This window comes from Oryctolagus cuniculus, chromosome 8 (genome assembly GCF_964237555.1).
Source record: "Oryctolagus cuniculus chromosome 8, mOryCun1.1, whole genome shotgun sequence".
Lineage (NCBI taxonomy): Eukaryota > Metazoa > Chordata > Mammalia > Lagomorpha > Leporidae > Oryctolagus > Oryctolagus cuniculus.
The window spans coordinates 59,343,830-59,358,246 of NC_091439.1; the positions used below are offsets into that span (position 1 = coordinate 59,343,830).

Below are 14,417 nucleotides of genomic sequence, written 5' to 3' on the forward strand. Positions count from 1 at the left end.
CATTTACATGGCAGGTAAAGTGATGGGGGAGCAGAGGTTGGAGACAGATATTTCATCTTTGGGTTATACTGCAAATATCCAAACAGCCAGAGCTGCCAGGATGAGGCCAAGGGCGCAGAACTCTATATAGCTCTCCCATATGGGTTACAGGTACTCAAGCACTTAAGCCATTATCTGTTGCCTCCCAGGATGTATTAGTGGAAACTGGAGCTAAATGATCCCAGGCAGTCTGATATGGGATGTGGGAGTCCCAAGTGGCAGCTTAATCCACTGTGCCAAAATGCCTGTCCTGACAACCAACTTTAAAGTAGCCAATGCTATTTTTTTAAATTTTTATTTTTCATTTTTTTTCCCATGCAAATTGTTGAACTCTTTACTTAGTATAGAGTTGGTCTTCTGTATATAAAGTTAATTGAAAATGGATCTTAGTGGAGAATGGGACTGGTAATAGGATAAAGAGGAAGAGGACGGGTGGGATAGTGGGTAGGAGGGAGGGTATGGTGGGAAGAATCACTGTATTCCTAAAGTTTTACTTATGAAATGCATGAAGTCTGTATTCCTTAAATAAAAGGTTTCTTTGGGGAGGAAAAAAAATAAAATAGCTAATGCTAAAAGGCATGTAATTTTAAAAAGAGATCCTTGTTCCAGACACAAAATCTGACTACATATTGGTTTTCCTTTCTAAAATCTGTTTTTCCACATAGTAAATGTATATTGCTATCTCTTGATTAGACATTACGTATTGGCTTTCTGTTATGAGAAATGAGCATTTTTGTTTTCATTTTGCATATTCATACAATCTCTTCCTTTTTTGTTCCATCCTGTTTCAGTGCCTTGGAATGTACTGTTCTCTGCTAAGTGTAGTGCACAATGCACAATTTTTTTTTTTTTTTTAATATCCAGCCTTTCCCTTCCCAATAGCTCTGTAAAGACACTACAATACAATTTTCCACTGTATGCAAGCTTTCAAATAATTGGTTAGCCCACTTTTCTTTTCCTTTTTTTTTTTTTTTTTTTTTTTTGACAGGCAGAGTTAGACAGTGAAAGAGAGAGAGAGAAAGGTCTTCCTGGCCACTACGGCTGGCACGTTGTGGCCGGTGCGCTGCGCCGATCCAAAGCCAGGAACCCAAGTGCTTCCTCCTGGTCTCCTATGCAGGTGCAGGGCCCAAGAACCTGGGCCATCCTCCACTGCCTTCCCGGGCCACAGCAAAGAGCTGGACTGGAAGAGGAGCAATCAGGACAGAATCCAGTGCCCCAACCGGGACTAGAACCCAGGGGTACCGGCGCCGCAGGCGGAGGATTAGCCTAGTGAGCCGCGGCGCTGGCCAGTCAGCCCATTTTTCTTTCCCTAAGGCATCTTTCCCAGACTTTCTGGACTTTCGCAGCTCTTGTTCTGAGATTTCCCTTGGCCATCATACTAAGAATTCTCTTCACCCCTTTCCTGTATAGACAGAACACACTTATTTCTTTTTCTTATTGTTTTTCTTGTTTTAGTGAAGTTCATATTCCAGTAACTTGCTGAAAAGGGGTATTTATAACATACATTTCCCTGATGGCTTGCATACCTGGAAATTTTCTTTATTTTCATACTTGATTAATGGGTTGACTAGGTATAGAATTTTACATTGGAAATTTTGTTCAAATTTTGAAGGTATTTAGGGGTGAGTGTTCGGCATAGAGGTTAAGACATCATTTGGGATACCTGTGTTCCATACTGGAGTGCCTGGGTTTAAGTCCCAGCTCCACTTCTGATTCCAGCTTCCTGCTAATGTACTACCTAAAAAAATGGATGATAGTTTAAATACTTGGATTCCTGCCATCCATGTGGGAGACTTGGATTGAGTTCCTAGCTCCTGGCTTCAGCCTGGCTTCAATCCTGGCTGTTGCTGGCACGTGGGAGTGAATGAACAGATAGAAGATCTTTTTTTCTCCTTTTCAAATAATGCGAGTAAAATGCTTTCCTTGTTAGTATTATGAAGTGTGATGGCATTTTGATTCTAAATTATTGTATATGACCTACTTCCAACCCATCCATCCTTTTCTGTGGGAAGCATTAGGAACTTCTTGTCATTCTTGGTTTTCTGAAAAATCACAATGTGCCTCGGTTTAAGTCATATCATTCAAGTGAACTTTTTTTTTTTTTTTTTTTTTTGACAGGCAGAGTGGACAGTGAGAGAGAGAGTCAGAGAGAAAGGTCTTCCTTTACCGTTGGTTCACCCTGCAATGGCCGCTGCAACCGGCGCACTGCACTGATCCGAAGCCAGTAACTTTTAAAATAAGAGAACTACATCCTTCATTAATTAGCATAGTTCTTATATTACTTCTTTGATATTTTCATCTCTACCATTTTTTCCATTTTTTCTCCTTCTGATCTTTGCATTACTAAAGTATTAGATTCTAAGACTAAATCTCTAATTTAAAAAAGTTTTTTTGCAGTTTGTATTTTTTTGTCTTTATTGTTTTTCCATTGATGTCAAACACTTTATCTTTCATTTAATACTTCATCTTTAAATTTTGGTGAAAGAAATGAAAATATTTAAAATTTTAAGGTGCTCTCTTTAATATCTTATTTAATATCATTACTATTTAGACCTAAAGAAAAATAGTCAAAGACAAAAAGCATTTACTAAGGGAAGATAAATACAAACTAAGCCCTTATTGAAATATCACAAAATCATGGATAAATATAGTTTTAATGCATTTCCAATACCTGGTTACTCTGATTTCCTCCCCAGCCACACTATTTTTCCTGGAATCTATTTAACACTAGAGTTAAGGCCGCTGATGCATTTAGTCTGATTTATCTAGTGATTATACTTCAATTACCCTCCCAGACAAATTATTTTCTTGAAAGTGAATTTAATTTTGCCTTAACTTTCTAATAATATTAATTCATTTAATATATACCTTGACAAAGGTAATTATGGAAGGGGGAAAAAGCTATTATGGTTGAATTATTATGAAATGTAGAGAAAAATATTGCTTCCAAAAAGACACACACATTTGTAGTTGCTCGTGACTTATGAACTTGGAAGTCACAAGAATATTCCAGAGCAATAGCACCTATATCACAAAGGGCACGCAGGCATGGTGAATAGGTTGGGACTTCGTGTGATGAGAGGTGAGCAAATGGGCATCATGTCTTATGGCCTTAAACATCCTACTTGGTATACTGGTAACATGGAGATCTGCTTACTCCCTTGTTTCTTGGGATGGGCTCTAACTTTACCTCAACATTTATATGAAATTAAAGTTGCATATAGATGTTTTATTTTTCATTTTCTGGATGAAACGTCTATATTTTCCTGAATTTCCTTATTAGCAGCTGCTTTATTAACAGTTTTCTACTCTGTGAATAGGATTGATTTGAGATAATCACTATAGATCATGTCTATAAAAGAAACAAATTGCATACATTCTATATTGAAAGAAAATAACAGTAATCCGCACTCCTCACCACTACCCCAAATTGACATTACTCAGTATTTAAGGAATGAACTTTGCTGGAAAAAATCACAAGAACAAAAAAGGTCTGAGCTTCTGAAGTTGGGAAAAAGATAAGCCCATGCTTAAGTGAACAAACACAGTTGGGAACAATGTTAGTAAAACCTTCCTGCAACGTGATTTGGTAAATATATCCAAATTTTCAAAATAACTAAAATACCCATCATAACAAGAAAAAACATGTTAATAAATAGAGAAAAGATTATAACAATGATCAGCTCAAGTAGGATCTATTTAATATGGTCTCAATAAAGTTACTATATGCATAAACATACATTTGTATGTATGCATAAATAAAGCCCAAAAGTTTTTGACAGCATTTATCTCATAATAGTAGAATCATAAGTTATTTTTCCCAAGTGACCTGCTGTCACTCGGGAGCTAAAATGCATGTTAATATCAAATCTCAGCTAAAGAAATAATATCTCAGGGCAACTCCAGTATTTAGAGATAACGAAGGAGCTATTTTTTCTTTTCTTTATCTTCTTTATTGTTTTCTTTGTCTTCTTTTAAAAAACTTTTTAAAAATTTATTTTTATTTGAGAGACAGAGAGCTCCTACCCAGAAAGTGGTTCACTGTCCAAATGCCTGCAATGGTTAGGGCTTGGCTGGGGTCAAAGCCAGGACCTAGGAATGCAATCCAGTTCTCCTCCATGGGTGACAGGAATCCAACTACTTGAGCCATCATCACTACCTCCCAGGGCCTGCATCAGCAGGAAGCTAGAGTTAGAAGCTAGAGCCAGGGCTTAAACCCAAATATTCCAGTGTGGGAAACAGGCATCCTATCTGGCATCTTAACTGCTAGGCAAAACACCCACCCTTTCTGTTTTCTTCTAAAAATGCAGAATGAACCATGGCAAATCACCTTTATTAGAATTCATGATTCAATTAAAAGTATCTTTAAATGTTTGTTATGTGTTAAACATTGTTCTAGGCAACTTAGACTGGCGCCCATATGGGATGCCGGCACTGCAGGCGGCGGCTTTACCTGCTATGCCACAGTGCCAGCCCCACTACAAGTTCTATAGTGAATAAAGTGAATAAAATAAAGTTCTTATCTGGTAGAAGAAACAAATGCTATCTCTATCATGCAATGATGAAGTGCTATGAATAAAACAACATTAAGGGACTGGCACTGTGGTGCAGCGGGTAAAGCCACCTCATGCAATGCCAGCATCCCATGTGGACACCAGTTTGAGTCCTGGCTGCTCTACTTCCAATCCAGCTCTCTGCTAAGGCCTGGGAAAGCAGTGGAAGATGGCCCAAGTCCTTGGACCCCTGCACCCATGTGGGAGACCTGGAAGAAGCTCCTGGCTCCTGCCTTCCAATTGGTGCAGCTCCAGCCATTGTGGCCATCTGGGAAGTGAACCAGTGGATGGAAGACTTCACTCTCTCTCTCTCTCTGCCTTTGCCTATCTGTAACTCTGCCTTTCAAATAAATAAATAAATTTTAAAAAATCAATATGTTATAATTCATATATAGTCTAAGCATAGACGGTTACATAGAATTATTTGTTTAGGAAATAAAATTATCTCCTTTATTTATGCTATGACATATAATTGTTCTTATGAGGTAATTAAAGAAATAGAAATTGCTTAATACTTACCCCAATATTAAACATCCCTGTAAAATACTCCATATTTGCTTGAATGAACCAAATGTTGCTTAAACCTAGATCGTCACTTCTCTTCTTAGCACGAATTAATGATAATTCCTTGTTTTCTATTAATATAACCTAGATTTTACCCAGGAAACAATTGTATATTCAGTAACATAATTCAGATGCTAAGGCAAAGCATTATTACTTTGTTTCATCATTTCAATAATGTAGAACATAGTAGATTGATTCTCTATGCTGTGCCAGGAAGTATGCAAGATAACCTGGATGAACAAGGTTCTTACACTGCTGAAGCTTACTATAGTAAAGCGTAAGCATAGTAATATAAATGAAACAGGCAATAATAATACTGTGCTAAGTGTTTAATGAAAAACAATTTTTAACAGGAGCACTTAAATTTGATGACTAAGGTCTTTATGTGGAAGTAACATATTAACTGGGGCTTGAAAAATTAAAGAAAATTAGCTGGGGAAATGGAATCATATTTCAGGTAGAGAGAAACACACACACGAAGGTCCTTAACATTGCTTCTCCAGGATTCTTCTATATGAGTTCTCTTCCTCTTGCTCAATCACAAAATTGTTGCTTTCCTTAATAATAAAACAGACACTTGCCTCTTCTCTCAGGATTCCCTAGTCATTTTGCTCTTGATTCTCAATGAGAAGAACAATGTGCAACCTCAGTCACTCTGTTACATATCATTATGATCAGTCTATTGGGCTTTTTTTTTCTTCTAGAAGTATTCACTGTAATTAGTGTGTACCTTCCACAGAGCTCAGAAATACTCTGCTCCAGTTAAATTAGTAAACAAAAAGAAAAAAAAGACTTTCCCTCCAGAATTTTATGTTAAAAGATGACCTCTGTAAGGAACTGATTTAGTATGGCAGAAGATTAAAAACAGCACAGACTTCTAACAAACAGAAGCAATGACTGCATAAATTGTGATACCTTTACTTAAAACATATAGTCATTAAATATCATGACATATAAAGCTTAGCAATAGGAAAAAATTATGATTATAATATAGTGAAAGCAGGAGTCTAAAACGGTTGTTTGCAACAATAAACATTCATATGGACAATGTCTTACTGAGAATAAGGAAACAAAAGACTTGGATGGATCAGTATGACAGGTATTTTTCTTTTTTTAATGCTTTTGTTATTGTTGCTACAATTTGGACGCAACGGATTAAAATCAGGATATCAAAAGAACATGCTCACTAAGTTTCAAAATCTAGCCTTTTTAGTTAAAATTGTGTTGAAAACTAGCTTAATTAAAATTAATTTATCTAACAATGGAATAGTTATTTGTTTTAACAACTACTTAAATATAAAACTTTAAAAAATTTTCAAAGCAGTGCAGTGGTCCTACTTTGTACTTCTGATTTTTAGAAGTTTGCTTCAAAGAAAAATGCAAATGCCTCTACATTGAACATGGGTGAATATTTAACTTGGAAGAATGGTTAGGAACATGACGGGCAGGAATAAACAAGGCTTGGCTGGATGAACTGCATTTAGCTAAAATGTCTCCTTTTATCTATTATTCAGATTTTACCTGGCATGATGGCAGCATATGAGCAAGGACAATTCCAACATGGCCCTGAAAAAGTCCATAAAGGAAACAGGTTAATTTTTTAGTCCCAAAGGCTTTTGCTCATTTTGAGACAACAATCTTGCCTAATAAAAACATAACCTTGAATGTAATATAGAAAAGTCACACAGTCTTAGAAAGGCTAAAAAAGGATAAAAGGAGAGACATAATACCCCGCCACTGCAGAAATCCACAATCCTGTCACCAGGCTTGGCCTGATTTATCACCACATAAACTAGGTTGTTTAACTGCTGCTGCTTCCTCAAAGCTCGATCACTGGACATCTTACCTGTGAAAGAGAAGAGATGAAGGGAATATTATGTATTGTGAAGGACTACGAAAACACATTCATTATAGACTACCACCATACAAGAGAAGTGAATACACGTACATACTTTAAAAGTTTGTGTAAAATAAAAGTTTATGTAAAATGGAATTATTAGTTTACTTTGATGCAAGAAATTTTGAAACACAGGCAATCTTTCATAATGTGTATTTTCCATCAACACTTTGAGGATCCTTCATAAAGACACACACAAGTACATAAAATAATGAACTATAAATTTCATATTATCAGCTAAGAGAGGACTGGAACCCAGAGATGAACTCTATTTTCACTTGTTTTACTTTTATTCCTATCCATAATTATTGAAAGAAAAGCTATGAAAAAAAAGTCTTTTAAAGAATGTAAACAATAATTGAAACCTTAAATTAAGAAGTATAAATAATGTGTCAATAAGTTATGGCTGGATGGAAGAAACAACAGTAATCATCTTTTCACTATATCCTTCCCAGATATATGTTGCAAGGATTACCTAATTTCAACATATTGCTAAAATCTCCCTACACAAAGATCTACAATCAATGAAAACATTTTTATTATTTATCTGGCACATCCTTTAACTCTTAATGCTTCTGGGTAGGATACTTGGAAACCTTGCAACATAGATGTAACAATGTCTAAAATACATCAGTAGTTATTGAATTTAGAGAGAAATTGGATTTTCCCTTTTATTGCTTTGAAGTTTCCTTTCTTCATGAGTCAGACATGAAATTTAATGCAATTAGAGATTAAAGATAGGGCATTTCCAAGAATGAAATGCCTTGGGCCCAGCAGCAAGAAAACTTCTTAACTTCCTTTTCCAAAGCCACAAGTCAAGTCCACAAAAATATCTTCAGAAGAATGAATGAACTTACATATCTCAAGTGCATTCTTTACAAGAGCAAGATTAAGAAAATGAGAGTAGATTTCAATAATATAGATAAAAGGGAAAACTCAGATAATTTTTGGTGTGATTAGAAACTATTTAAAGTTACCAAGATTTCTGTCTATTTTTATTTTGTCTTTCCTGTTTTTCTTCTTTCACATTACTAAATTAAATTTAAAACACTGGAAAATTTTTATGTTAGGGACAAAATAGGAAATGTGAATGAAAAATATCTATGAGACAAAATTCATAATTTCATAAATCAAAGGTAACATTTATATATATTTATTTTCAGAAATAACATGAAATACTTGATTTTCTAGTATATAAAATCTTATATTACAAATATCTTCCCATGTCAGTAAATTTGTTTTATTTATTTAAATGACTGCATAAGATTCTATTTACTATATATCATAATTTTTATAACCAATTTCCTACTATAATGTGGTCATCATCATACAGCTGTCTTTGAACACAATTTTTTAAAAATGATTTTATTTATTTATTTGAAACGCAGAGTTACAGAGCGAGAGAGAGAGAGATCTCCCATCTCACTCCCCAAATGGCCCTAATGGCATGACCTGGCCAAAAACAGGAGCCCAGAATTCCATCTGGGTCTCCCATGTGGGTGGCAGGGGCCCAAGCACTTGGGCTACCTTCTGCTGCTTTTTCAGGTACATTAGCAGGGAGCTGGATCGCAAGTGGAGTGGCTGGTACTCAACTTGTTCCCATATGGGATGCTGATGTCACAAGAGGCAGCTTTATCCACTGAGTTATAACACAGGCTCCCACATTCTTTATTATTTACTATGGCTTGGTGTGAATTTCAAAAATGAAAAGTATTTAAGTCAATAGTCTGGTGGCTTCATTTGTGAGGATTGTTTCATGTGGCTTTTCAAAGAATTGCCTTCATTTTTCTCTAATGATGTAATTGTAAAAAGTTTAAACAGAGAGAAAAGACTCTATCATCCCAACCTCATGGATCATAACTCCTAAGAGTTTATATCTACAGTTTTTAAACAGAGAACACAATTGAGAGAATCTTACAGTGAATGCCTTCATACCTTCCAACTAATTTCATCTACCCATCCCTCTAGGCATGCTAACAAACCTTATGATTTTTATGGTGGTAAAGTTTAGATTTAGAGGAGGAAAGACAACAAAGAAAAGAAGGAGGAAGGGGAGGCATAAGACAAAAAAACAAAAGCACTTTGAGGTTTTTTGGAGAGCCAGAGTCATAAATGCTGCTATTAAATGGAGCCACCATGATATAAGGGAGGAGCACAGACATCTCTCTCTTTACTCTGTTTGTAGATTTCTTAACAGTTCCCAACCAAAGGATTTTCATAAAGAAAGTTGAAAGGAATTATCATTTTGCTAAGAACAAGAAAACAGGAAAAGAAAATTTATTAAATGGAACATTTAAAATACCAAATTCTATATCATATTTCTATTCGAAATTTGGAATTAACCTAACATCCTTGGGTTTGCTTCAAAAGCAAATGTTGATAAAGATCTGCTTTCTGGTTAAGACTGCATCATTGAATATAAAACAATCCATGCTAAAATCAAGGTTGAAGGCAAAGAGGCATTTTTCAGGGTTGTGTTTCAGTGGAGGGACTATTAAATTGCACATAATATTCATGGAGATTGAGCTAAAAATAAGTCAGCAACATGCCCAGATGCTTCGTGGAAAAACTGCTTGTAGTACAGCATTCCCTGAAGCTTCTGGAAACATGAGCAGGATCTTAAATATATTCAAGGCAAAAAAGTGGTATTTTGGGATATGTTATTAATTTACTTGTTAAGAACTTTTTTAAAAATGTATTAATTCACTTGAAAGGTAGAATGACAGAGAGAAAAAAAGAGACAGAGAAAGAGAGAGATCTTCCATTTGCCGTTTCACTCCCCGAATGCCCTCAACAAACCAGGGATGCAGTTCCAAAGCCAGAAACTGCATCTGGGTCTCCCAAATAGTTGGCAGGGGCCCAAATATTTGGGCCATCATTCGCTGTCTTCCCAGATGCATTAGCCTGAAGCTACATGGGAAGCAGACTCCAACCATCACTCTGATATGAGATATGGAAATACCAAGTGGTGGCTTAACTTGCTGTGCTATGACTCCTACCCTGTGATATTAATTTAAAAATCAGATTCTACTTTCTATTTTAATCCTGTATTGTTGTGGCTGGGACATCATTTATAAGCACAAAATTCTAATCTACTTTTACTTTGAATAATGATGATGGCTCTTTAGGTGTTAAGGAAAAAGAAACTTAAGAGTAGAGTGTTTTACTACAAAGATGTGGTTTATTCTGCTATATAATTCTTAGCAGTGGAAACGTTTTTAAATTCAAGTTAAGGGTTAGTTGATTATTGACACAATTGTCTTGCTTGCATTGCCCAAAATGAAGTACAAGGTGAAGAAGCCAATTTTTAAGCTAAAGGGGAGCCGAGTTAAAACACCTGTTTTGTTTGGCCCAAAGTAACAAATAATACACACAAAAAAATCAATAGGAAAAGTATACATGCATAGCCAGGACACATGGGTAATCTAGTAATTTATGTAAAATAATCAATTAGCTCCTAATTATTTGTTTCTTAACCTGAAGCAACAGTATCCTAAATACTATAACTTAATTGTAAAAGAAATATGGTTAGATCTCTTTACTAAATATTTTCGTGCTGTTTTGTTTTCAAAGCATTTCTTGGAGATATGGCAAGCCAACCATATTCTGTGATGAGAATGTCTTTAACAGAGTTTGATACAGTGTACACTACATGTCTAGAGAAGGTTTAAAACAATTACATTGACAAGATGGTATGGATAGGACCTTTGACAGGTGAAAGGGAAGGTGACATACACAATGTTTTAGTGTTTCTAAAAGAGGCCTGATTAACAGCATTAAGAAATACAAGTTGATCATAATTTTTCATGCTTTTAAATGGCAGTAGGTAGCTACAGTTTTCATGCTTAGCATAGTCACTAAAGCACAAACTATATGCCCAGAACACATCAAAATAAATAGTATCTGTCTTTAAGGAGCTAACAGGAGAAGACTGGCATTTGGTGCAGTGATTTAGACTTCTGTTTGGGACACCCATACCCCCTATCAGTGTGCCTAAGTGCAAGACCCAGCTCTATTTTTTATTCCAACTTCCTGCTAATAGGAATCCAGAAAGGTTGCAGGTGATGCAGCTGGATGGAATTCTAAGCTCCTGGCTTTGGCCGTGCCTGGCCCCAGCTGCTCTGGCATTTGGGGAGTGAACCAGCAGATGAAAGGTTTCTGTGCTTGAAAGTCTCTTTCTCTGTGTCTCTGCCTTTCAAATAAAATGAAAAAAAAAATAATTTTTTACAAAAAGAATCAGGATTAAAATAGAAGAAAAAGAAATAATATCTAAAATGGGAAATAGCACTAGAAAAAAAGGTGCAAAAAGGGTATCTAAGAAGAAAGGGTGTGTCTATTACCTGTACCACACTGAATATAATAGTACTAACTGCTTGAGACATTAGAAAGGGCTTCACAGAGACTTAAGGCATTTGACCTGAATCTTTAAAATGGAGCTGAATTTACTAGATAGAATGGACTGGGGGGGGCATGCCAACAACAGTCTGGCATATTGGGGAAAAATCACAGTTGGCTCACTGTACTTGAAAATAAGGGACTAATGGGCAAGTGGTAGCACATCAGAACAGCCTGAAAATAGAGGCAGCGCCGGATGGGAGAGAATACTGCTTGTTATTTTGTCTCTCTGCCTCCTACAGAAAACGTGGCCTTACATTAATTTTTAATGCACTCAGCCGGCGCCGCGGCTCACTAGGCTAATCCTCCGCCTAGCGGCGCCGGCACACCGGGTTCTAGTCCCGGTCGGGGCGCCGGATTCTGTCCCGGTTGCCCCTCTTCCAGGCCAGCTCTCTGCTGTGGCCTGTGAGTGCAGTGGGGAATAGCCTAAGTACTTGGGCCCTGCACCCCATGGGAGACCAGGAGAAGCACCTGGCTCCTGCCATCGGATCAGCGTTCGGATCAGCGCGGTGTGCCGGCCGCGGCGGCCATTGGAGGGTGAACCAACGGCAAAAGGAAGACCTTTCTCTCTGTCTCTCTCTCTCACTGTCCACTCTGCCTGTCAAAAAAAAACAAAAAAACAAAAAAACAAAAAAAAACAAAAAAAAACACTCAAAGCTCCTTAGAGACAAGTTCTACTGGAATAGACAGCACTGTTTTTTTTTTGCATCATTACATTCTAAAAATATTTTTATAATGATACCAATGATACCCTGCATCATTTTTATTCTGGATAGTGTAGATCCTCAAATTAAATAAGATTATTCATAAAATTCTCTGAAGCATTCAACCTCAACTGATACCATTACTAAGTGATTTAATTAAAAGAAAATTGGGACAACTGAACTCACTGAGTGATTTTGAACCTTGAGATCTAGATGAAGACATCTCTTGGGCTCCCTATAAGAGTCTCCTTCTAAATATTCCTGTTCAATTGTCTCTCTGTTGCTTAAACACATTAAAGGTTCCCCTCTTTGTTTTTTAACTTCTATTTAGTAGATATAAATTTCCAAAGTATAGTTTATGGATTACAATGGCTTTTACCACCCCCCAAACTCCCCTCCCACCCGCAACTCTCCCATCTCCCGCTTCCTTTCCCATTCCATTACATCAAGATTCATTTTCAATTCTCTTTATATATAGAAGATCAATTTAGTATATATTAAGTAAAGATTTCATCAGTTTGCCCCCACACAGAACACAAAGTGCAAAATACTGTTTGAGCACTAGTCATATAATTAATTCACAGTGAACTACACATTAAGGACAGAGATCCTACATGAGGAGTAAGTGCACAGTGACTCCTGTTGTTGACTTAACAAATTGACACTCTTGTTTAAGGCGTCAGCAATCTCCCCAGGCTCTAGTCATGAGTTGCCAAGGCCATGGAAGCCCCCTGAGCTCGCCAACTTTAATCTTATTTCTACAAGGCCATAGTCAAAGTGGAAGTTCTCTCCTCCATTCAGAGAAAGGTACCTCCTTCTTTGATGGCCCGTTCTTTCCACTGGGATCTCACAGAGATCTTTCATTTAGGTTTTTTCTTCTTCTTTTTTTTTTTTTTCCAGAGTGTCTTGGCTTTCCATGCCTAAAATACTCTCATGGGCTCTTCAGCCAAATGCCCATCAACAGTAGACTGGATAAAGAAAGTATGGGACATGTACTCTATAGAATACTATACAGCAGTCAAAAACAATGAAATCTGGTCATTTGCAACAAAATGGAGGTATCTGGAAAACATCATGCTGAGTGAAATAAGCCAGTCCCAGAGGGACAAATATCTTATGTTCTCCCTGATCGGTGACAACTGACCGAGCATCAAATAGGAAACCTGGTGAAGTGAAATGGACACTATGTCCCAGCCAGGGCGCCAGATTCTGTCCCGGTTGCCTCTCTTCCAGGCCAGCTCTCTGCTATGGCCCGGGAGTGCAGTGGAGGATGGCCCAAGTCCTTGGGCCCTGCACCCGCATGGGAGACCAGGAGAAGCACCTGGCTCCTGGCTTCGGATCAGCGCGGTGCGCCGCCCACAGCGCTCCGGCCGCGGTGGCCACTGGAGGGTGAACCAACGGCAAAAGGAAGACCTTTCTCTCTGTCTCTCTTTCTCACTGTCCACTTTGCCTGTCAAAAAAAAAAAAAAAAAAAAAAAGAAATGGACACTATGAGCAACAGTGACTTGATCAGCCCTTGTCATCACTGTTGATGTACAATTTAATACTTTATCTGTTTTAGTATTTTTTTGTTCTACTTAATACTATTGGTTGAGCTATGTAATTAACACACAATTATTCTTGGGTGTTTAAAGTTAACTGAAAAGTGATCTCTGTTAAATATAAGAGTGGGAATAAGAGAGGGAGGGGATATACAATTTGCGACATGCTCAAGCTGACTTGCCCCAAGTGGTGGAGTTAGAAATGTGCCAGGGGATTCCAACACAATCCCATCAAGGTGGCATGTACCAATGCCATCTCACTAGTCCAAGTGATCAATTTCAGGTCATAATAGATCATAATGATAGGTCTAAGAGTCAAAGGGATACATAAACAAGATTAGTGTCTGCTAATACTAGCTGATAGAATAAAAAAGGGAGAGAACGATCCAACATGGGAAGCAGGATACACAGCAGACTCATAGAATGGCAGATGTCCTAAACAGCACTCTGGCCTTGGAATCAGCCCTTAAGGCATTCGGATCTGGCTGAAAGGTTCCCCTCTTAAGAAAAAAAAAAATTACTTCTTGGCAAGAAAACCAGGCCTTTAATAATGTGGGTTCTGGTTAATGTGTTACCTTCACCTTCTGCTACTATCTATCCATTTTCACTGCTCCAGCCTCCCTGAACAAATGACATTTCCTTGAATTCTTCACACTTCATGAGTCAGTGCCCTTACAAAATTTGTTCTTTTTGCTTGAAGTCTATTTCCTTGCTTTATAACTGC

The 14,417-nt window shown here is 37.2% G+C and overlaps 1 protein-coding gene across 3 annotated transcripts in view; it reads right to left on the reverse strand.

Moving 5' to 3' along the window:
* Positions 1-14,417, reverse strand: part of GSTCD (glutathione S-transferase C-terminal domain containing) — a 142,365-nt gene that overhangs the window by 16,315 nt on the left and 111,633 nt on the right. For all 3 annotated transcript variants that reach the window (XM_051819527.2, XM_008267531.4, XM_051819525.2), the window contains 3 exons: positions 6,887-7,002; positions 6,678-6,722; positions 5,112-5,240 (listed from right to left, as the gene is read on the reverse strand). In XM_051819527.2, the coding sequence (XP_051675487.2) occupies positions 5,112-5,240; positions 6,678-6,722; positions 6,887-7,002 (290 nt within the window). The remainder of the gene's footprint in view (positions 1-5,111; positions 5,241-6,677; positions 6,723-6,886; positions 7,003-14,417) is intronic.